Source organism: Oreochromis aureus, linkage group 11 (assembly GCF_013358895.1).
Source record: "Oreochromis aureus strain Israel breed Guangdong linkage group 11, ZZ_aureus, whole genome shotgun sequence".
NCBI classification, from domain to species: domain Eukaryota; kingdom Metazoa; phylum Chordata; class Actinopteri; order Cichliformes; family Cichlidae; genus Oreochromis; species Oreochromis aureus.
The window spans coordinates 34,483,266-34,506,154 of NC_052952.1; the positions used below are offsets into that span (position 1 = coordinate 34,483,266).

At 41.4% G+C, this 22,889-nt stretch overlaps 1 protein-coding gene across 1 annotated transcript in view; it reads left to right on the forward strand.

The window, feature by feature from the left end:
* mtmr11 (myotubularin related protein 11) overlaps positions 1 to 22,688 on the forward strand; it is a 38,854-nt gene extending 16,166 nt beyond the window's left edge. Inside the window, exons 3-17 of the mRNA XM_031733682.2 lie at positions 5,209 to 5,345; positions 5,507 to 5,576; positions 6,516 to 6,655; positions 6,784 to 6,868; positions 8,628 to 8,775; positions 9,115 to 9,202; positions 9,660 to 9,748; positions 11,172 to 11,299; positions 12,917 to 12,995; positions 13,329 to 13,399; positions 15,198 to 15,370; positions 15,585 to 15,755; positions 16,001 to 16,219; positions 16,530 to 16,856; positions 20,479 to 22,688. Of these exons, the coding sequence (XP_031589542.1) occupies positions 5,209 to 5,345; positions 5,507 to 5,576; positions 6,516 to 6,655; positions 6,784 to 6,868; positions 8,628 to 8,775; positions 9,115 to 9,202; positions 9,660 to 9,748; positions 11,172 to 11,299; positions 12,917 to 12,995; positions 13,329 to 13,399; positions 15,198 to 15,370; positions 15,585 to 15,755; positions 16,001 to 16,219; positions 16,530 to 16,856; positions 20,479 to 20,931 (2,378 nt within the window). The 3' untranslated portion in view covers positions 20,932 to 22,688. The remainder of the gene's footprint in view (positions 1 to 5,208; positions 5,346 to 5,506; positions 5,577 to 6,515; positions 6,656 to 6,783; positions 6,869 to 8,627; positions 8,776 to 9,114; positions 9,203 to 9,659; positions 9,749 to 11,171; positions 11,300 to 12,916; positions 12,996 to 13,328; positions 13,400 to 15,197; positions 15,371 to 15,584; positions 15,756 to 16,000; positions 16,220 to 16,529; positions 16,857 to 20,478) is intronic.
* The last annotated feature ends 201 nt before the right edge of the window (positions 22,689 to 22,889 follow it).

Here is a 22,889-nt window from a genome sequence, read left to right on the forward strand (position 1 = left end):
GACACTGGGGCCTGAGGATAGTTTGTGTCCAATATTTTATCTTTGTCAGTACCTTCTGCAGTCATTGGTCAGTACGGATACTACTTTTTCCACAGATACAACCAAACCTGAGCTTATCCTCTCTGTTGGTTCAAGAGGACAGAAACCTTTCACTCCGCATGCGTCCCAGCTGAAAATGAGAACCAAATGTGCATGAAAACAAATAAAACACACATGGATCACATGAATCTCAGCTGTTTTTTCTCAGGCTCATCCTCCAAGTCGTTCTCTCTCATCTAAACTGAAGTTAGCGTGAAGAAAAGCCCCGTATGTTGCTAAATTAACACAACATCCTGCACTCAGTCAACAATGTGAGAAACCCTGACAGTCAGAAACTGTTTCCTGTTTGGACTGAATGTTTTTCTGCTCTGAGAATAGTCTGAGTTATTGAATTGGTACTGGTTCTGCAACTTGTGGTGCTCTTGGTTCTTTGCCTTGAGCATCAAAACTCCAACCCAACATTTTGTTTTGGTGAGCTCTTCCTCCTATAATGTTTTCAAAGACTAATTCACCTGGAATCTGTAAAGCTGCTGTTGCCATCAAACCGTTTTAATGATATTTGTCTGTTACATGAGCTACAGCTGGTCTCATACCCGGCAGAGTCTCAACTCATTATAGTCTGTTTCCATCTCTGTCTGACTTTCCTTCTGGGAATTTCAATTTTACGAAACCAGTTGATAGAAAAAAGGGTGGAGCGGAGTGGCAAAGAGATGCTGCCTCAGGCGGAGGAGTTTTATGTATCCGAGGATCTCATTCATTCATTTAGGATGGGAAGGTGAAAAGTGAGCTGGACTGGCAGAATTGTAGTGAACCTTCATGTTGAAGATCGAGTTGAGTCAGAATGCAAAGCTTTTGTTTCATCAGCGACAATTATGAGATATGGCTATCGAAGGAATCGGGTTGCAGGTAGAAGCATATGAATTTAGTTTCCCCTCCTAGTTTCCTAGTTTTTGCTCTCAGTCTTGGAGACATCACGAGGAGCCCAGAATAGATTTTTAAGTCTTAGCACTGAAAGGATCCAGCTCAGGCCTTAGTAAACTGAGTGACTACAACAGATTAGTGCTAACAGACTAATGAAATACTAGAATTTCATTAATACCTAAACTAACCAAACTTTTCCATTTAAAAAAAAAAAAAAAAAAAAAAAAAAAAATTAATAGCATGGGCAATGTAGAGGTCGAGTCGGGGGAGTCTAATTAGTGGGGGTGAGACCTAACAAACAATCATGAGCTACAGCTTTTCCTGTGTTAGGGAGAAACTATCCATAGAAGTGAAACCTGTTTTTCTTTTTTAACCTGCTGTAAACCTGATTTTTTTTTTTTATGCTAAAGTTGGACATTTTAACAGTTGAGTCTGTGGTACTTACTTTATTGGCACTTCTACTTTAGCATAATTTTCAGTTCTGGGAGGATTGATGGATGCATGGAAGGATGGCCATGCCAGCACACTAGTTTTGCAAGTGTTTTTAGCCTTTCCTTTCCTTTCAGTAGCTATGCATCACTCACTCGCAGACAACTTGACAACTGTCCATGTCACTAACAGGCTACTCATTAATTGTCACTGCAAGCTTTTATAATTATGTTTTTATGTCTTCTGTTTTATGTGATTAGACTTGATCAAGCTGGTTGAGTCAAAGGTCTGAACCCAGGTTTAACTGTCCTTTTGGGACATTTGTTACTTACATCGACTCTTTTTTTGGCTTGTTTAAACTGTTAGAGACTGAATGAAGTATCCAATACGGATAATGATGATTTGTAATTTTTAATGTAAATTGATGAATTTTGTACTTCTGAAACATGTAAAAGTTACAGCAGTTGGAAAACTGCACCTGGAGCTATTCAGGAAGAGCATAAAAGACTTTATTGGATTAAACTGTGTCATAAACACCTTCCCTTGTCTAGCTGACTCATGCTGGGATGAATCACCTGCTTACACAAACTTTTTAAATCTCAATAGAGAATGCGAATTCTTTTCCTTTCTCCGCAGGGTCTCAAATCTGCCAGTTACACGAATGTTTTCGGCTCTGCTGCTCCCTGGAGTGATATTAAAAAGAGGCATGCAAAGCCCCAGATTGTCTCTCGAAAGGCTCGTGTTCACTGCCCAAAGAATCCTAAATCTCTGTAGCTGGGTCATGTGTGGTTGGGTTTAATTGATAAGCCCAGCCTAGAGGGTTTTTAATGGATGATTTTAAAGGCTAAATGGCATGAGCATAATCACAGGGCATACTCAAATTTTAAGCTCCTCTTGCGCAATCAGCAAATTATGGCTTGTCTTCTTTTTCTTTCTCTCACGGCATAAATAAGGGTTTTATGTGCAAGGGAAAAGAATTGTTCGTTTCCTGTTTGTGCTTTGGTATGCCCCAAAACATTCATTAAACACAGCCAACATCTCCGCTGTCATTTTTTATATCAGGGCCGTGTTATTATAGTTCCTTTCATTATCCTGAGAAGGAATTCAGTGTTTCCTCAGCATGTTTTTCTTTTTTCAGTTTGGTCTTCCCCCATCTTTTTTTCTTTCATTGTCTTTTGGATGAAACGAAAACATTTGCTTTGTCATGGACAAAAAGGCCATTTTCTCCACATCTACCCAATCCCAGACCCTGTTGCCATGGAAACCCACAGTCTAACTGGCAGAGGCTTTGTGTTCCTGTGGTAGACTGTTATTGTTGCCTCACTGCTCTGTGTGTGTGTGTGTGTGTGTGTGTGTGTGTGTGTGTGTGTGTGTGTGTGTGTGTGTGTGTGTGTGTGTGTGTGTGTGTTCTGTGTGTGTGTGTGTGTGTGTGTGTGTGTGTGTGTGTGTGTGTGTGTGTGTGTGTGTGTGTCTGTGTGTGTGTGTGTGTGTGTGTGTGTGTGTGTTTTGTGGTGAAAAGTTTTGCTTTTGGAAGCTTTGTCCTGGAATTTCAGACGCTTCTTCTTTCTTTCTTTCCATTTACCCAGAGACATTCTTAACAGGATTACTAGCACACATAAGTACGCTGTTTAGGATGTTACGTGTTATCAAAGCTGGAAAAACGTTCTTTCCTGGGATGATTTCTGCAGACTTTTCGTCTGTGTTACACTGAACGACTTGTCCAGTGATGCAGTAAAAATGCAGAACATTTTCTGATGTAGCGGTTCACGCTTCTCATCCTGATCGTGTAAGGGACAAAATGTCAATAAAGATCAGAGTTCTCAAGTCAAGTCAAACATGGTTAACATTTAAAAACACGTTTAAGTACTGTCTTAGTCTAATCATGTGACCATAGCCAGAAGCCAAAACATGCACCACCCCATCTTTGTATTCCCTTTTTCTTTTGGGCTGAGAAAATCGCTGCACACACTTGTTACAGCTCTATTGTTCACCATCTCGTCGTCTTGAAAGTTTTCACAAAGCAAAGAAGAGAATGGATGGATGGAAAATAATTTTGAAATGAATCTCATTGTTGTTGTGAAAGAATCCAAGTGTTTGTGAAATATTGTAGTGTGTGACTCAGAGCTCTGACTCTGTTATCTTCAGATAATAGAGTGAAAGTTCCAGACTTTTCCAAGAGAGTGTGTGTGTGTGTGTGTGTGTGTGTGTGTGTGTGTGTGTGTGTGTGTGTGTGTGTGTGTGTGTGTGTGTGTGTGTGTGTGTGTGTGTGTGTGTGTGTGTGTGTGTGTGTGTGTGTGTGTGTGTGTAAGACAACAGTTAACCTACACATACAGAGATTTAAGCTGCCACTAAAGGTCCCCTCAAATTGTAGATCTGGGTTTTTAAACATTTGTGACACACTAATATTTCAAGGCGCACCTGTATTCATATCTGTTTAAATTTAAAATAATAATAATAATAAAAAAAAAGCCCCTGTGGTGCCAGGTGAAGTTTTGATTTATAGGATCTAGGCTTTGCAGGGTGTGTGTTTTTTTTTTTTTTTTTTTTTTTTTTTTTCTTTGCTTTGCTTTTCTAAAACTTGTAGTCATTACATTATCGTAGACACTTGAAGTCTAGCAAAGAGTCTTGCTGCTTCTGGTTTGGATGCACTACCTTTTGAAGCAGGTCGTGTTTCTTTCAGAGTAATATAAAACTTAAATGCCCCAAAATCACATTAACAGCCTCTATAACTGCATTTCACAGCATCAGATAACTATAGCAGCTCATAGGAGGCAACATGTTCAAAACACTGATACACAAATATCTCCACACCTGAAATACAGAAACCGTGAGTGTGTGTGCTGTGGTGCACCACCCCTGATAAAAGAACAGAATGTTATCAGCACAGTGCAGCAGAGCTCTTTTTTTATAGTCTTTTCTTACCTTCTACCCTCCAAACAAAACTCAAGTCTGTGGAAACAAACATCTGCAGAACTCGCGCAGGACGAGTCGGATACAGCAGCTACAATTAATGACTTTAACAAACTGTGATCAATAGAGAGCAACTTGACAGTAACTTACTGTACCGCGGCCATGTTGGAAAACAGTTTGAGCTGAGCACGTACACACACAGGTATCTACGCTATCACACACACTTAAAATGTTAAATTGTTAGTGTGTGTAATTTGTCTTCTTTATAGGGAATAAAGGTATCCAAAGCACACACTTGCAGTTGTGTATTGCGGTAATAATAATACTGTTTACTTGGATTTGCTTGACCTGTCGATGATATCCAAAGACCATCACTTCCTGTGCTCCCAAGCTGTTTCTCTTGCAGATCTTTGCTTGTAGAATTCAAGGTTATTAAAGGTTATTACAAAATAGATTTAAGAAAATTGCTTTGGTAATGCCGGGCCATACCTATGGTTAAAATGATTGTTTATGTGCTTGAAAAAAAATCTGCATCATTTTTTAAAATTTTTTTTAACCAATAAACCAAAATCTCAGATGTACCAAAAAAGATACTACATAAAACTCATATATGCAAATTCATAATTCATTTGCAGGGTTCAGTAGAGTCGCTGTATTCTTTGCTCTTCCCTGTCCATCCAGTCAAGGTCTTGCAACAATTCAAGGACGTAACTTGTAGTTTAAGGATGTTGTTACACCCACTCCCTGCAGCCCACTCTCTTTCATACGTCTTGTTTATCTTTTGTATACTTCCTGTTATGTGTGCAGGAGAGGACACAGTCATAGTTAGACATGTGCAATACTGAAACTTCTGCTTGATGTGTATCGTCGATGAACTCTTATAACACTTGTTCCATATGTCCTCTTTAGGCGAGTGTGTACTTCAGAGAGCTGTTATGGTGAGGAAGAAGTTGACTGCCAGGGAAGGAAGAGGCTGGCTGTCTGGGACCCTCTTCTGTACTCACTTCAGGGTGGCCTTTGTGCCCCAGGACAGTCCCAAACCTGACGTGAGTCCCTACGCTACACTGAATAAACACTAAAACATACAGATTTTTGTGTTAACAGTGTGTTTCTATCTTCTGTTTTAAAAGAATGACCCTTGAAAATGTATAAAGTGCATCTGACATCATTGGAAACTTTGTTTCTTTGAATGATATTTATGATGCAGGACAATGCAGACCCAGTGCTACTAGGAGACCATGATGTGGCTTTGGCATCTATAGAGAAAGTTGTTGTTGGTGAGTAAAACTTCTTTTTTACTCAGGGCTTACAAAAGCATTCCCATTCATGCTATTAATGGATGTTTATTTGGTAAATTATTGCCTTTATACGACTTCCAGTCACGGGATAGATAAATTGTCTAACATGTCATTTACTGTGAACACGATGACGCAAAAGTTACTAAAAATAAGTTCAAAGAACAGCCTGATAATGTGCAGATTGTTAACTGAGATATTTCTTTTTATCAGTATCGCTGTCAGGAAGTTGACAAAAAAATTGTCTTTGATTCAAAAGGGCTTAAAGGGGACTGATGATGCTCTTTTCCAGGTTCATGCTTTCATCCTGGTACACACAGTCTTTGCATGTATCACAACTCACAATAATCCTTATTTATCATTCACCGAGCCTTGGTGCAGCCCCTCAGTTCATTCTCTGTCTCAAACAAGCAGCATTTGTTCCTCTCCCTTCAAACAGAGCCCCCTCTGTTTAAGCCAGCTGATTGGCTGCCCCTCACAAAGCCTAGCCTAGAAGGTGGGGGAGACTGTTGTGCTCACAGACAGACAGCTATGTACCTGACATGACCGTATAAGGGCCCACAGGGATTATATGTAGAGTATTGGACACGTTTTATATTTTTTATTTATCATCAGTAATCCGCACTTATTTTGAAAGTTGAGTTGCCTTTTTTCCACCCCGGCGATTCTGGTGCTCTCATACTGGTGCAGTCTGATGGATTACCATCACTACCACTGTTTTAAGAAAAAACAAATGAGACACCTTTTCACACACCTTGCTTCTCAAATAATATTTTAGTCTATGGGAAACATTTTGCTGTTTGATGCATTTTTTTCAGTTTGTAGGCTGATTTAAAACTCAGTACTTCAGGACTCTGCTGGGCTCTGGAGTCATTTATAATTCTAAAACGTAACTTTGTATCTTTGCTCTTTGGTTTTCAGTGGGCCCAAACAGGACCAAGCTGGTGACACCAAACTCCTCGCTGAAGTTCACTCCGGAGGAGCTGGTGCTTTACTGCAGGGACATGCGAGTCGTCTGCTTCCTTTTTGACCGCCTCACTCCAGAGTCACAAGTCCTAGAGGTGTCTCCTTAGCTTAAGCATGTCTCCTTAGAGAAGCTGATCTGTGCCACGGCCCAGTGATCAGACACTGTGGTGAAAGATGATGACCTTTGTCATGTTGATGCACTCACTGTGGTTTCCCTCCTCAGATGACCTACAGCATCGCTAAGACCTACCAGCCTCCCAAACCAGGGTCTGTTTTATCTTTCCAGAACGCTGCCCTCGGCAGTGTAGGTGAGTAGATTAAAGTATACAGCTGTCCACTGCTTTCCTGGCACGGAGACGGTATCTTATCTCTCTGGCAGCCTGTCTGTCATTCTGTAAACCCTTGGCTCTCAGAGGAGCCATTTAATAACACTCATATTTTTGAGCTTACTTTGTTTTTTTTTCCCGTCCGTATGGATGCAGCCACAGAAATGCTTCTTGGGGCACTGCTGCCTCGTGTGTGCCTGCTGGGGTGGTAATGATATTAAAATGACTGGGAGTCGATGATCTGAAGTATTTATCGCAATCTGTCTATCATTCTGCTTTTTCATGTGCATATTTTAGTTCTAATGAATATTCATAGGAACAACAGCTCGGTTAAAGTGAGAATCACATGCTGCATGAATCAGAAACACTGCAGGAATGTGTTAGGACACACTTGTACAGATTTAAAGCACAGCACATGACTAAGTGTGGTTCTCACCCATTCCAGCTCCCGAAACAGAATGTACTAAAGCTGTGATCACACTTTATCATTTCCCTCCTGTGACTTCAGCTCATTATCATTTTTTTCATTTTTGCTCCTGTCGATTTCCATCATCTGAATGTGATGTTGCAGATCCTAAAAGTGGGAAGAAAATTAACCCAGAACCTTAATGGTTTCTGTTCAGACCATAATGACACATAACACTCACATCCTCTGTGGTTGGCGAGATTAAAAACACTCCCCTCTGTGATGCCACAGTAAAAATACCCTCTCTGAAAACATATGTGAGGCAATCCTTCATTGGATTCAAGCAGAAGTTTATGTTAACAATGATTTAAAGTGTCGCTGTGGGAAAGATTAAACCTTGTTTTTCCTCTTTTTTTTCTAAATTAAGCTTCTCAGCTTCAAATGCAAACGGGCCACAATTCACATGTCTTTTACAAAAGCCCTGCTCTAAACACCCACCCTCCATATAGGGACATTTGAGCCTGTCTCTACACTATAGTATGCTTAGTATGCTACATTAAAGCTACGCTAGGCTGACCAGGCTGAGGATGAATGCCAGCTCTTGGATAAATAATGCAAGCCCCCCTCTGAAACAAGTCATTAGATGACCTACAGTTCACCTCTGCCCTATGGGTCAAGTGTGTCCAGTGTGTGGTCAGTTCTTTGTGTTTAGAATAATAAAAGAAGAGCTTCACCTCTGCCAAGGCCAGCGTCCACGCTCTGTTTGACACCAACATGAAACAGTCGCTCTCTTTGCCCATGCGCCGTGTCGCCACCAAGCTTTATGATACTCAGCTTGGTACTGTAGTTTTTGTGCGATTAAACACATGCACACAAGAAAGACTGATAACATATCTCCCCTTCTGCACAGAGAAATATCTGTCCCAGGCATCTCAGGTTTTTTCCCCCGGCTGACCCAGAGAAATAGTTTCTCCTGTCCTCTAAAAAGAGTTTTGTTGGAAAAGGATGCAAAAGCTCAGAATAGATTTCTTAAGAAGCCGTGCCCGCTTGCTGAGCAGCCAGCGCTTTTTAAAATTCTGTTCGTGCCCGGTCTTTATAACACGATAAAAAAGGCAAATTCTTATATCAGAGAAGCTAAACTATAAAATTATAATTAGCTTCACTGCTGGACTCCCATTAAGATAAAGTTTAAATCCTGCCTTTAAAATGAATAGTGTGGTGTTTGTATGAAATATGATTCAAAGCAGTCACAGTATCATCACACTGCACCTGATCTTGCACCTTCAAAGTGCCGCAAGCATCAAAACGAGTGTTTCAATCTCTTCCCGCCTACAGAAATGAAGCAGTTTCTAAGCAACCGTCGCCGAGACGCCCACATGAACTGGTTTGAATCTGCCTCGGACTGGGAGCAGGAGCTGGAACGCTGTGGAGCCACTAGCTGGAGGGTCAGCTCAGTCAATGACCGCTTTGAAATGTCAACCAGGTAAATGCACAAGTGTAACCACACATAACACTAACGAGGTATGCAATGTAATAAAAACATATAGAACGTCTGTCAGTGTTATATCAGATTTCCCACCAATCCCCTCTGTAGTATACAACAGCACATTTCAGGAATGTGCGAATGTTTGCTCGTCCTAGATAAGAGAATAATTCCACGGCACCATTTTACAAACACAAGCTGAGGATAAACGACTTAAAGGATGGTGCTCTAACTTTTTTTTTTTTTATGCAATGACTCATGCATCTTCCACTGCTGTTGTAAATTTGCTATTTATATCTTGTCAATAAAACTGAGCACTTTGTTTCTGTTTCCTGTCAGCCTGCCTCGCTTCATCGTGGTCCCACAGAAGGTTTTAGACACCGAGCTGAAGAAAAGCTTCGCCCACTTCAATGAAGGACGCATCCCTGTGAGTGTTCTGGAGTCACGTTTTGTTTTAAATTAACACTTTACCATTTTTGATTCACCAATTTCTAAGAGGGTTTATGAAACTCAGAGCTGCTTCAGAAAATATTCAGCTAGATTTTTTGCAAACACATGCAGAGCTGGGCTTGCTGTCACAATAATCCACATTTGTGTCCAAGAACTCAAGAAAGCACCCAGAAGCACTATTTTCACAGCTATCGTCCTGCCTTGAGAAACATTTAAAACTGTTCTTGTAACTCAAATGAAAAAACAGAAATTCCTCAGACTTGGTGCCTGCTTCCCAAGTGTCTTTAATATATTATGTCAGAATGATCTCTGAGCTGCAATCATGTGTCTGTATTCCCTGCTTATTATCATTCCAGCGAGACAAATTATAAGATGAATGCTGACGCAGTAACAACGTGTTATTAAAGAGGGTGAAACTGTGTTTTGTGTCACAGCGCTGGTGTTGGCGACATCCCAGAGGCAGTGATCTACTGCGAATGGCCAGCTTCCAGAATAACATCTACCACGAAAAAGATGACATCAGGTGTGTGTTTGTGCTCAATGCTTTGCAAATGGATTTTAGTGCATCGACATTTGACCACCCGCACTTCAGTCTGAGCTGTAGGGTGTAACTTTCACACAGCAAAGTACAGGTTACAGTAAAGTAATAACAGGTCGTCTGCTGGACTCCAAATCCTAAGCTTTAGTCTAGAATCAAGATTCAGACTAAGAAGACTTGGATCATCCGTGTTTAGAAATGGTTCACAGACTAGTGAAAGTGTCTGCACATGGCTCGTTAGATACATTTAAAGATGCTCAGATTCACATTTTTAAAACCTTCTTCTGCTTTAACTCACCTGTGTGAACAGTTGCTTATAACAGGTTTAACAACCAATCGTCTGTAAAATCTATTAATGAACACAAAGAACGAATGAGAGAAACACTTTGAGGTGAATATCGCAAATTGTGAAAGAAGCATGAGGCTGCAGTTTAACGTGTGAGGTCAGAATATGTTGCAGAATCATTTTACACCAACTGTTTTGTCATTTTTCAGTATTAACTGCGAAGGTTTTGGTAAAATCAGTAAAACATTTCCCTCCAAGCTGAAACTACATTTGAACCAGTTCCTTCTTTCTGGGGGAATAATAGTCTGCTTTGCACCCGTGCTTCATAAAATGCCATTTCATAGTTTTATATCCATATGTTATGTTGTGGGTTTGAATGCAACGGCAAAGAAAATTACATGGTGTCATGTAGGATTCGGGGAATGGATTGGCATCCATCATTGGTCAGTTTAATTTTTTTTTGTGTGTATTATTTCAGTTTTCTGCCTCCTTGATTATTCAGCTGATAGACATTTGTTTTTATGCATGAATGAAGTGCCATGGAGACCTTATTATATGCTCAACAGCTTTAGTACAAAGTACCAGTGTGGACGCCCCCAACACTGTGTCAGACAAATATCTGAGCTAACTGCTGTCCTGTAGGCCTAAGGCAAGTTATGAGATTTTAAGATTTTAATAACTATTTTTAAAGCCCCTCGTGGCCTCAGTCTCTGACCTGTGAGCTCTGTATGTTCCAGTGTGTAGAAGCCTTTTGTCCCAGCGGCCTGCTGCTGAAAGAGGGGATAGCTGTAACCCTGTAAAACACAAACCATGAAGTAACTGCAAGATTTTTCAGACTTTCTGAAATTGGAGTGTTAAACCTTATGCAAGATTAAAAATATATACATATAAATTTGCATCTAAGAGTTTTAATTTGTATCATTTTGCTATATTTTTGGATACTTTATTGCTCAGAAATTTGCTCAGAATGATTTATTAAGGTTTTTTGGAAAAAGTGAATCTCATCAATGATGTAGAGCGATATCAGCTTGCTTACAAATGTTACACTGCCATTGACAAATGTTTGACACAGTATGGCAGGCTCGTTGCCATTCGTTAACAGCTGGATGTGCTCTTGTGTAGAAACCTGGAGATGATCCTGTTTGGTTGCCAGTCCTCTTTGTGTGTGGTGGTGGAGCTGGGCGAGGAGCTGCCCTCGCCTGCCGACATCCAGCTGGCACACAGCCGCCTGCGCGCCCTTTGTCTGGGAGGTAAGGACAGAAACGCACACATCCACACCTGAATGTGTGTTTACACACAGCACAGAGAGGACAAAGGAGGAATCACAACTGCCGTTATTGATAATCCGCTGCTCATATAAACCTCTGTCAGGACAGGTGTGTGATCTGAAGGGTCAAAAAAAAGACAATATTTAGCACAGTGGCACAGTGGTAACCCCCTATTGCCTCACAGCAAGAAGGTCTTGAGTTCAATTCCCTCAATCAGGCTTCTGTGTGGAGTTTGCGTGGTTCTCTCTGGGTACTTCTGCTTCCTCCCACAGTCCAAAGGCATGCAGTTAGTGAGGATAGGAATGTGAGTGAGAATGGTTGTTTGTGCATATGTGTTAGCCCTGCCACACACTGGTGAACTGTGCAGGGTGTACCCGCCAGCAACTCTTAAAAGGATAAGTGGAAGAGGATGGATAGAAGTCTGGGAGTCACTTCTTTTGTGACTTCAGTAACTATTTTTCTAAGGAGTTTAAGTTCTCAGTTGCTGCTTTAAAGACTTATTTGATATGTGATTATCATTTCATAAATTTGGCCCCATTTTGAAGCAGATTGGAGATGAAGCTTTATTCACCTTGAATTTGACAAGTCATGTCTCGGTTAGTCCATCCTCTTGTTTGTCACTTCTGGTTCAGAGCACCATGACGGTGACGGCCAAAATGCTTTATCTATCTTTTCTAAGCAGTCTATGCAATTTCAGTTTTAAGCTTTTGCATTTCTCCTAATTCCTGAACAGTCTTTTGATTTAAGTCACACCCTGACGTGATCTGCTTAAGTTTAGTTAAAGTCATGTGTTTCCAGATCATTCTCTCCTGTTTTAAATAGTTGTTTGGGGCATTTCTGCTCAGATCACAACACTCTTTGTGAGACGGCCCTTACTGGGGCTTTTGTCATGTGAGCACAGGCAGCACATTCCACGTAAGAGCAGAGAGGCCAGAACCCACAGTGGTCTCAAACTACTGGAAATGCTGAGCCATCTTTCTGTCTGTCTCTCTCTCTGACTCACACACACTCACAAACACACACACACACACGCGTGCGCACCCGCGCACAGGAACAGTGTGTAAAGGTCACCGTAGTTCACACGTTTGTCACCTCAGTGTTTTGTTTCTTTGTGTGCGAGTGCTTCACAGTCCAGAGGATTATTCTGTAGAAATGGAAACTCTGATACGTCTTCACCACAATTATATTGGAAAATTAGTCTGAACTAAACACCGAGGATTATCTTGGCAGGCAGTTCATTTGCATTTATGAGCATTTTACGCTTTTAGGGAGGAAATTGTTATTCAGTCTAATACTTTGATAGTGGCTTTGGCATAATAACCACACAGCAGTATTAAAACACTCTAACCCAGTAGGTGCCACATTTACTGATTTTCAACAAATGAGACATTCGTGAGACATTGATGAGAATACATAATATTTTAAAGGTATTTAAAACTTTTTTTTCAAAACTGCAGACGTTGATTTCATCTCATTGCCTGCTGTTGTGCATCACTCATAACCTTCAGCTCAGATACTGTGTCACAATTCTTTCATGCACTTGTATTTATGATGCTGCCTGAATATGATCTGATGCTCTTTTCCTGTTTTGGCTTTTAGATATCTCCACATCTATGTCTGTGCCTGATGACAAATGGTTATCTACCCTGGAAAGCACCCACTGGCTAGACTACACAAGGTAACAGCTCTGATTGGCCAGACTGGCAGTGCATATCATCCCTAACAGAAGACACAAGTTTAACAAAACAAGCCTTTTTGACAGTTTCCTGGCCAAAGAATTCAAACAACTGTGTTCAGGGTCCTGTGAAAACCTTGAACATTTGCAGACAAATTGAAGCCATGAAAGTTTGCAAGCCTCATTTAACAGCATTTAAAAACAGAATTTTAAGTTTTATAACTTCATAGCTAACACTGATATACAATATGCATAATTGTGTTTGTTAGGTATGGTAACTGTATTTCTTATGTGACGGGTCTGGTGCATGTAACAAACCTGCCTCTGTGCCTCCAGGTCCTGTTTGAGGAAGGCTTCGGAGGTAGCCTGCTTGCTTCGTGGTGGTCACCTGACTGTGGCACTTCAAGGTGAGTCACGTGACTCCAGAGCCCGTCTCATATTATTCAGTCCATTCATTATTCACAGCACTTCCCTCTCATCAATGCCACATTAGGGCTTACCCTGGAGTAGACGTATACCGTGGACAATCACACTCCGCTGAGCCTACATGCACACTGTCAATAAGCCCCAATGCAACATGCTTTTAAGGACACAGTTACACCTGCTTGCAACTGCTGTTTCGCATGAGATCAGACAGCATGCAAGCAAAATCTACATCATTTTATTGATTGGCTGTTATCATTGAAAATTAACCTTACACTGAGTGCTTTTAAGCAGAAAGGCAGTTTGCCTTGGATGTAGATCTTCTAATTTAACTATAGCGTTTAATTAATGAGTTCAAGGAAAATATTCTGTGTCTGTGTGAAAGGCGTCATATTTTGGTGGACGTTCAATCTCTTTTTTTGGTTTTAAAAAAAGTTGTTGCCACATGGATCCATTAAGGCTATTTATAAATGTCATGCAGTGTTATTGACACTTTGTTCTATTCAAGTGTCAGATGACTCTGCAAGGTTTTCCCTGCGTAAAGAAACGTTTGAGGTTTTAGTCACCCCACCAAGGATAATACCTTTTCCCCTTCCAGCGTTACACAATCATGGTTTGGCTTGCAGTTAATGCAGCATAAAAGGAGATTCTGTTAAATAAACTGAAAGACTCATTGTCTTTGGTGTACGCGGATCGATCAATCTTACAGGCATGTGCAATCAGGCCCTGCTGTGGTGGGAAAGAAGACCTCTGCACACCAAACTCCTGGATGGAGGCTAAGCTAATGCTGCTTTATGTGGGAGGAGGTGCAGAGGGGGTGCATCTCTGTGTTGCATCTCTGTGTTGCAAAGAGGAACGTGCTGACTTTTGTTTGTTTGGATCCAAGCTGTCAACTGATCACCGCTCGGCAGCGAGGTGGATCAAGTGACGAGGAAACGCTACTAGACAGGCCGGGTAAACCCAAGCATGCTGCGAGGCTGACCTCAGCGTGCCTGACTGGGACTCGGCTTCACAGAGAGAGGTTTTGCCAACAGATGACATGGTTTTCTTCCACAGAGGAATTTTCAGTGCCCAGCAAAGCAGTTATTATTTACTTAAATGTAATAGATGTTTTTGTTTATCAGATGCTTAGAAAAACATGAAATTTAAACTATTTCTGTCAAATAAGGTAACACAGAGCCATTCGTCTTTACTTTATCCAGACCAGTCATGTTTACTTGCACATTAACTGCCTAAAAGGTCCACTTTGAGCACGATGGAAAATCACTGGATGATTGTGTTGTTGTTGTTCTGACGTTCTCATTGTTTAGTCTCCCGCTGACGTTAAACTTTTGTTGGCCTCTGGCCACGCTGTGTATGAACGTAAAGTAAACAAATCAAACAAAGGAGGATTTCAGAAGATGATCATTTGTAATATTCCTTTAGATTTCATTTTGACTCATTTTACAGCCATTTGGCTGATTTCTGACCATCTGGTCTGGCTTCCTGTTGTACGCTCATTGCAACACTACATTGCTCAGACAATGGCCGTTTTCAGCTGAGGATGTTTACTGCTTGCTGCTGATCATTCACTTTCTCTACCAGCTAGGCTGAAAGGATAACAGAGCAATGCTCAGTTTGGGTCTGTTAACGTTTTCCTGCACTTTGAGTTAAGCGTTAAGAGCAGAATTGATGAATCACCTGCTGGATTGTTTGGTTTTTGCCGTAGCTCAGTGATTAAGTGAGCTACTTGAATAAAAGGTGCAGCATTCAGCATGTGCTCTTCCTGTTCTGACGTCACAGAGGTGGAGGACCGGGACATGAGCTGCGTGGTGTCCAGCCTTGTGCAGGTGATGTGTGACCCCCACTGTCGGACAATGTATGGTTTCCAGGGTCTGGTGCAGAAGGAGTGGGTGATGGGTGCCCACCGCTTCTACAGCCGTATTAACTACCACCGTGACAATGACAAGGAGGAGGTGAGCGGTCATTTTTGAACCCATTTATTTTTCCTCCTAACAAACACACCCACAAGTTTCCTAAGCTCTTGGTTTCTGACCCTAGTCCCACCCTCACCCTTATTTTGCTTCTGTTTCCTCCTCCTTCACCTTCTGTCTCTCGCTTTCATTCATCTCTTCCTGTTTGTGCTCTGACTTTATTTACTGTGCTCTCTCACTTGATCTTTCCTTCAAGGCTCCAGTCTTCCTGCTTTTCCTGGACTGCGTTTGGCAGCTGTGGTCCCAGTATCCCTCTCGCTTCCAGCTGACAGAAGACTTCCTGTTGGCACTGCACGACAGCGTCCACCTGCCACTCTTCTCCACCTTCCTAGCAAACTGCCAGCGAGAGAGATGCAAACGCTCCCAGGTACTGAACACCTGGGGGGGGTCTCAATGGGAAGGACCGTTCTCCTAATCTATATGATGATTAGTTCAAGTAGTGGTGAAGTAATTAATTAACATGCAGTTGCTCCTCATTAATTAGAACAACAAATACTGACTCTGATCCTCCAGATGATTGTGATGATGATGCTGAGTAGGAAGATGTAGACAATGCTGCAGAAAACAGACATTTTCATAATAAATGACACCTCCTAACTCCGCTGTACTTAGAACCTCGGGCAGTGCTACACGCCCGTCAATGGCTGGAGAGATGTGCTGCATCCGGATTCTTCCACAGATCCGTCTGACCCTCCTCTGCCCCCGGTGTGGGACTGGTCCCTGCAGTACAGCAAGCCGAGACAAAGCCGTTTCACCCAGCCCGTGCCCCCGACTCCTCCGCTCCAACCGCTGCTCAACGGCAACCTCAACACCAACCCCGACAAACACAGGGTGAGGCTGGCTCGTCTTCAGCATGGCGCAACACGTCCCCCTAGTGGCCGTGTTTAGAGTCTAGTCTGAGTTGAGGCATATCAACAGAAATGTAGTGCATTTCTGTTGATATGATTTGCATTTATTTGCATTTATCTAGATAAATGCAAATCAGTGGAATTAACCAGGAAAAGTAGAACCTCCAGGCTCCCAGAGAAAATGTCTTGCGACTGGAAGTTAAACCACCAAATGTTTTCAGTTCAAATGCAAGATTACTGTTGTGGGTGTGTTAAAGTTTGCCTGACTCTGACCTCTGACATCTGCCCACCAGCTGACCGACGCCGTCCCGGGCTCAGTGTTTCTGCTCTCGCGGGGCACCTTCTCCTGTCCCACTAACCTGCTTCCCTGGCGCAGCAGCAGCAGCAGCAGTTCAGGTGTCTACAAAAAGAGCCACCGGAGGGCGCTGTCCTCTGAGAATGTGCCTGGCCTGGAGAGACTGCTGAAAGCTTGGGCTCTAGTTGAGTATCCCCAGGCCCTCACGTCCACGTCTGGACCTCAAGGACCACTTGACCCCTATGAGCCCTTACTGCCCCTTCTTATGGGCCCCTGCATGGGCCTGTGGAGGGAGTGCTACCTGCGCGGGGCACTCCATGCGCAGGTATGTCAACAGTCTGATGCACGCATATAGAAATTATTCATTAAGAATGAGCAGGTATTGTTAGTGAAGCTTCATATGCAGTTTCTCTGTGCATTCTACTTTTATCTTTCAAATGAAGCCACAAAGAGCTAAATGTGATGATGTCTTCTGCTTAAAACACTTAAAGTTTCCAGCTATGTTAGGCTGTGTTAATCAGAATATTATTAATAATATAAATATAAACTAAAAGCTCAATTTAGGAAAGAAAATTTATAAAGCACTCAGTTTGAGCTGAAACTGCCAAATTTTTACATGCATCAAGTGACTCAATTACATGTTAATATCCTACAAAATATAAATGTAAAATGATTATTGGAATTGATTCATAAATAATCAATTCTGCTTCTATATGTTTATGCATTGACTTATCCATTTTCTTTATTTACAGTCTATTTATTTATTTAAGAATATATTATTTCTGTTATTTTTACCTTCCAGTCATTTTTACTGTAATAATTTTTTTTTACATTTTTTGCATCTTGCTTGTATATTTGTTTATTTATTTATGCTTCATGCAGTTTATGAGCGTTCATTCAAATTATCTCATGAGATAAACTTTGCACTTGTTGGTTCATTGATGCCAAACGCTGCCAGTCAGGTGTGGTTGCTTTTTATCTTTTCAAACACTGGTGACATTTAGAAAGTTGTAATTTACTTATACAGACAAATAACTGATTTATAAAGTTAAATAAAAAAATTAAATACATTTCCAGCTCAATCAACCAATAGTTGAAAAGTTTACTCCATGGCAGCCTCGCTCGTTTGCATAATGAAGCAGTAATGTTGGAAAAATCAGAGTAAATTTGTCAGAATTTTCCAGATTAGAAATAGTGCAACCAAACCCAAATATAAATGCACACATAAATATTAAATGAAGGTTAATAATGGTAAGAGCACATTTAAAAAATGTAAACATATAAAGTTATCTAACCATCTATTATTAAGACCTAATATTATTATTATTTAAATATTTATATAGATATATGATTTATTTTCTATTATCATTATCATTATTATTATTGAAATCTTGGCATATTTTAGGGCTTTTATACATAACTTTTTGATGCTGGTAGTTTCAGTCCTCTGTATAATTATTATACTGTATCATTATTTAAAAGCGAAGTGTGTAAGCCCGGACGTGGGTACCCATGAAGCTTCCTGAAGCCTCCGTCGCGAGCGCTGCACCCCTGTGTCCCGTGTTACATCCTCTCACTTCCATTCCGCTCCTTCAGTAGATGACGTCGGCTCTTTGATGCGAAGATTAGTCAGAGCGGTTATCAGCAGCTCCAAATATGGACATGGTTCAGCCTTTGTGATGTCTGTACATCAGCGCGTCTATCAGCGTCCCCATGGTGATGTTAAGAATAGTTGAGCACCGTGTGGGTGGGTGGGTGCCTGCAGCTATTTTAAAAGCACTGTGGAGAAATTCTGTCAGGCTGCTGAAAAACCATTTCAGGTTTCAGAGACTGTTTTGTTACACACTCTGCTGAATGTTCCCTTCAGGAACACGAGTTCCTCTTCTTTCTTTTCTTAGAAGCATGGATTCATTCAGGCATTACTCAGTTTGTGGTCTGCATAGTTCACATATTAAACAAACACCTGTTAGTCTCTGTGTTTTTATCTGAAGAATACGACCGAGGAGCAATAAGACTCTGGTTTAACGTGGCTGTTCAGAGTTTTGTGGCCTACAACAATTCACATGACACACACTTCAGGAGAATAAAAAAAACACTTACTACAAAATTCAGACTGACTAGAAAACCACTCTAAGTGGGTCAGTATCTATAGGTAGGATTAGCATTCATTCCTGGGCTTTAGGGCTGATGAGGTTGTACCTTGAAGTGTTCCCTCACCATAGACTGCATATTCAATGCAAAGTACTGCTGATATACTTTACGAGTTTTTGTGACAAAAACGTACAAAACCAACAATGCATCCGTCACTGGAAACTTTGCGGCATCTTTAGAGGCCTTTGCTCTGGACACACCTTTGTCCTGAGGCCTGGACCCTGACCTCCTGACCTCGCTGGACAGGAAGAACAGGCAACACTCCCCTCCTCCCAGTTTAGCAGCATAGTTATTGTACAACAGCAGGTAGCAGCTCTTTGGCAGGTTTTTTCCTACAGTAGGATGCACAAAAGTTTATTCTGGATTTTATTTGGAACCAGCTGCTAATGCTGGTGTGTTTTCACTTTTTCTGCTAGTAGTGTGTTCATATATATACAGTGCTGTGAAACATTTGCCCCCGTCCCGATTTCTTATTTTTGCATATTTGTCACATTTATATGTTTCAGTTCATCAAACAAAGATATGCAAAGTTACACAAAGATAAACCGAGTAAATACAAAGTGCATTTTTTAAATTATGAAAGAAAAACGTTTTCCAAACCTACCTGGGCCTGTGTGTAAAAAGTCGTTGCCCCCTAAACTTAACTGGTTGAGCGAACCTTAACAGCAAGAACTGCAATCAAGTGTTTCTAAAAACTGACAGTGAGTCTTTTCCATCGCTGTGGATGAATTGTGGCTCACTCTTCTTTGCAGAATTGTTTGCATTCAACCACATTGGAGGGTTTTTCAGCATGAACATCCTGTTTAAGAAAGCATCGCAGTCACATTTATGTCTCGACTTTAACGAGGCCACTCCAAAACCTTCATTTTATTTATTTTTATCCATTCAGATTAGACTTGCTGCTGTGTTTTGGATCATTGTCCTGCTGCACAGCCCAAGTACTTTTGCGCTTCAAAGCATGAACTGATACCTGGACAATGTCCTTCATCAACATGGTTTTTTTTTGGCTTTTTAGGGGTTTTTGGTCAGCAGTGGTTTTCTCCTTGAACCCTCCCCTGAAGGCCATTTTCACCCAGTCTCTTTCTTATTGTTGAATCATGACCTCTGACTTTAACTGAGGCAAGTGAGGCCTGCAGTTTTTTAGATGTTATTCTGGGTTCTTCTGTGTCCTCGTGGATGAGTTTGAATGCGCTCTTGGTGTACTTTTGGTAGGCTGGTTACTCCTGGGAAGGTTCACCACTGTTCCAAGTTTTCTATTTGTGTATAACAACGTGATTCACTGGAGTCCCAAAGCCTTAGAAATGGGTTTTTAACCCTTTCCAGACTGACAGATGTCAGGGACTTTTTTCTGTGCTGATGTTGAGTTTCTTTAGATACTAAAACTGAACTCAGCTTTCCAAAGAAATGTGATCAATCTGTTATGTCATGATTTTAAATGGGGTTTTGATCTGGAACTGTATGAAAAATAAGATGTCAGAAAGTTTTAGTTTTTCATGGTCACAGTGTTCTGATGTCTTACAACTACAGCTTGAAATATTGATATATAAATATTTTCTCCACTCATCTTTTTGATAAGAGTTCACTATCGACAAATTAGTGTCATTAATGGAAGGCAACAAATGAAGGTCACTGTTAAAAAGCAGTTTTTAATACTTTATCATTGCTTTCATGCTTTTTAGTTTGCAGTTTTGGTCCCAGAACAATGCAGGTGCAGAAACATTCAGATTGAGATGAGGTTGGATTTAAGTTGCTGAGCAGTGCCGTAAGTAAAACTTTCTGCTGCTTTCTATTCTCAGGCGTTCTCTCACCCCCTCTCTGCCAACCACCTCCACCCTGTGGAGAGGCTAGCGCAGGAGGTGCAGCAGCTCAAAGACAAGCTAGAACAAGTCTCCACCAGCACGGATCCTACCCCGCCCGCCGTGACAGCCGAGCCCCGGAGAGCCGACACCAACCTGAACCAGAACACCAACAACGGCACCTTCCTCTTCCCGGCGTCGAGGCCTCAGAGCGCGGGCGTTCTTAGAGCAGCACCCCCCCCTACCTCGGCCAACCAACGCACCTCCAGGGGCGCTCCCGCCACCTCTGCCCCACAATCCAGGCCCGCTCACAAAGACATGGGTGGCAGCAGCAAGCACACATTCCTGTTTGGGCACTCGTCTGTGATTGATGCACATCCTGACCAGCAATATTACTCGGCGTCCAGTAACGCCAAGCTGCCTAAGAGTAATGGACCCTCACTAGCTTCCTGATATCTGACTGTTTTCCACCCCGTGACCGGGTACTCTAACCAAATGACATGGACATGTCCCTCAGTGGTGCCACGAACTGAGACGTGTTCGGGAGCAGACGTGTAATAACGTGTCCATAAGGCGATTAGAAACCCGAGACATTGTGACGGACCACATTGAACTGAAGCTGTATGAAATGATCAGTGCAAGAGCTCTTTCCTCTGCTACTTATCACGTGTACTGTATTAAATAATGTGACAAGTCTTTTGTATATTTGCGTAAATATTCCTTTAATGAAATTGCAAAGAAAAAAAAGTCCTGCCTGAAGGTGCTGAATGCTGGAAGTACACCTCGCAGTATGCTAAAATGCAGTAGAAACCGTCGCCGAGACTATTTCTTTGTAAAATTCCTGATGTCACCCTTTAAGAAAGAGACAGAAAGCTTGTCGTTTCTATTTTTACCTTCTTGTCCACGGGGGTTGCACTGACAGGGCGGAGTGGAGATAAATGTGTTAAGCGATGGGTCCTACAGGCACTTTTCAGGACATGTGATCTAGAATGGACACACTTGAGCTTTTCAATGGATTTAACCTCTGACCTGTGTGCCCTTAAGGCTCCATGCCTCCAGAAGACTTTTTTTAAGTTCGTAACTCTTAATCATTTTTTCTTTGTTGCTGTTTGTCAACTTCAAATAGAACATTAAATTATTGTTTGGAAAATAATAATTTCCAAAAACTGTCATTTTCTAACTCCAGGCGCTGTGACCAGTGGAATTTAGGGCATGAGCGCTATTTTGGTACCGCTGTGCTCTCATATCTCTCCGCTCACATGCACGCTGCTCGGGAGCAGCGAGAGGCCTATATTCAGTTTATGGTGTTATGTCAGCCTGGAGTTTTCTGGATGTTTCTGCAGTTCCTGCATGATGAAGATCATTTCAGGGCTTTAGTATGATATGTGTTTGTATCGATCGCTAATGAATGGCGCACATGTGGATAAGTGTGATTATTTTCAACCAAAGTTGGTATTATTTGAAAATGTTTCCATCATTTTTTATGGTGGTGAAAAAAACAAACATAATTGTGCTCTTTTAGACTTCCGTACCTTGAGAAGGTAGCAGTGTTTGAAGCAAAGGGAGGCTCCGTTTCTTCTGTGTTTACCTTTTGTTTGATCTCCTCACGTCCTGCTTGCTGGCGTATTAGTATGCAGCCAGCATTTAGGTCAAGGATTTGTCTGAAAAGCACAGAGGGAAGTATTTGGTCCTGCACCTTTAAATCCAAACAGTTTGCATGATGTGGGAGTCGAATAGATGCACTGGCGTCATTCCCACGGATGAATGAATTTGCACCATTGCTAAAAGGGATGTTTTTCTTTCTGTTATTTTTTTAAATGCAGGATAACAGTTGTCAGATGTCCGTCTGATACCGGCCTTCTCTCATGTCAAAAGGTACCTCACTTGATAGCACTATGAATTATTAAATTGCTGTAAATATTCATTATGTCAATATTAAGGCATTGACATCAGCTACAGTTTCAGAGCTTTCCAGGTGTGATGCCAATGGATTTGCTGGTCTTCCGCGGAAAAAGGAAAAAAAAAGTCATCAGTGTCCCGTTACATTGAAGATCTAATTTGATCTTCTGCTCACACCTGCTGCTGTGTCTTTGTATCATTTCATGTTTTTGGTACTTACATTTGCCAGATGTACATATTTTTCTTTTTTTGTACTCGCATGTTTTGATCCCGATAAATAAAAAGAGAAGTGTTACCAGCTCTAATTGTAATAACACGGCGTGCTCGTACACTGTTCACACAACCTTTTTATTTTTTAACAAAATAAATATTTACAATATGATTTGGAACACCTAAAAGTAGCATGGCACTGTGCAGTGAAATCGAGATTTCAAACCCAGCTGCATCAAACATACAGTCAGTATGAAACGGATTGAGAATCATGTGCAAAATGATCAGTACTTTCACAGGAA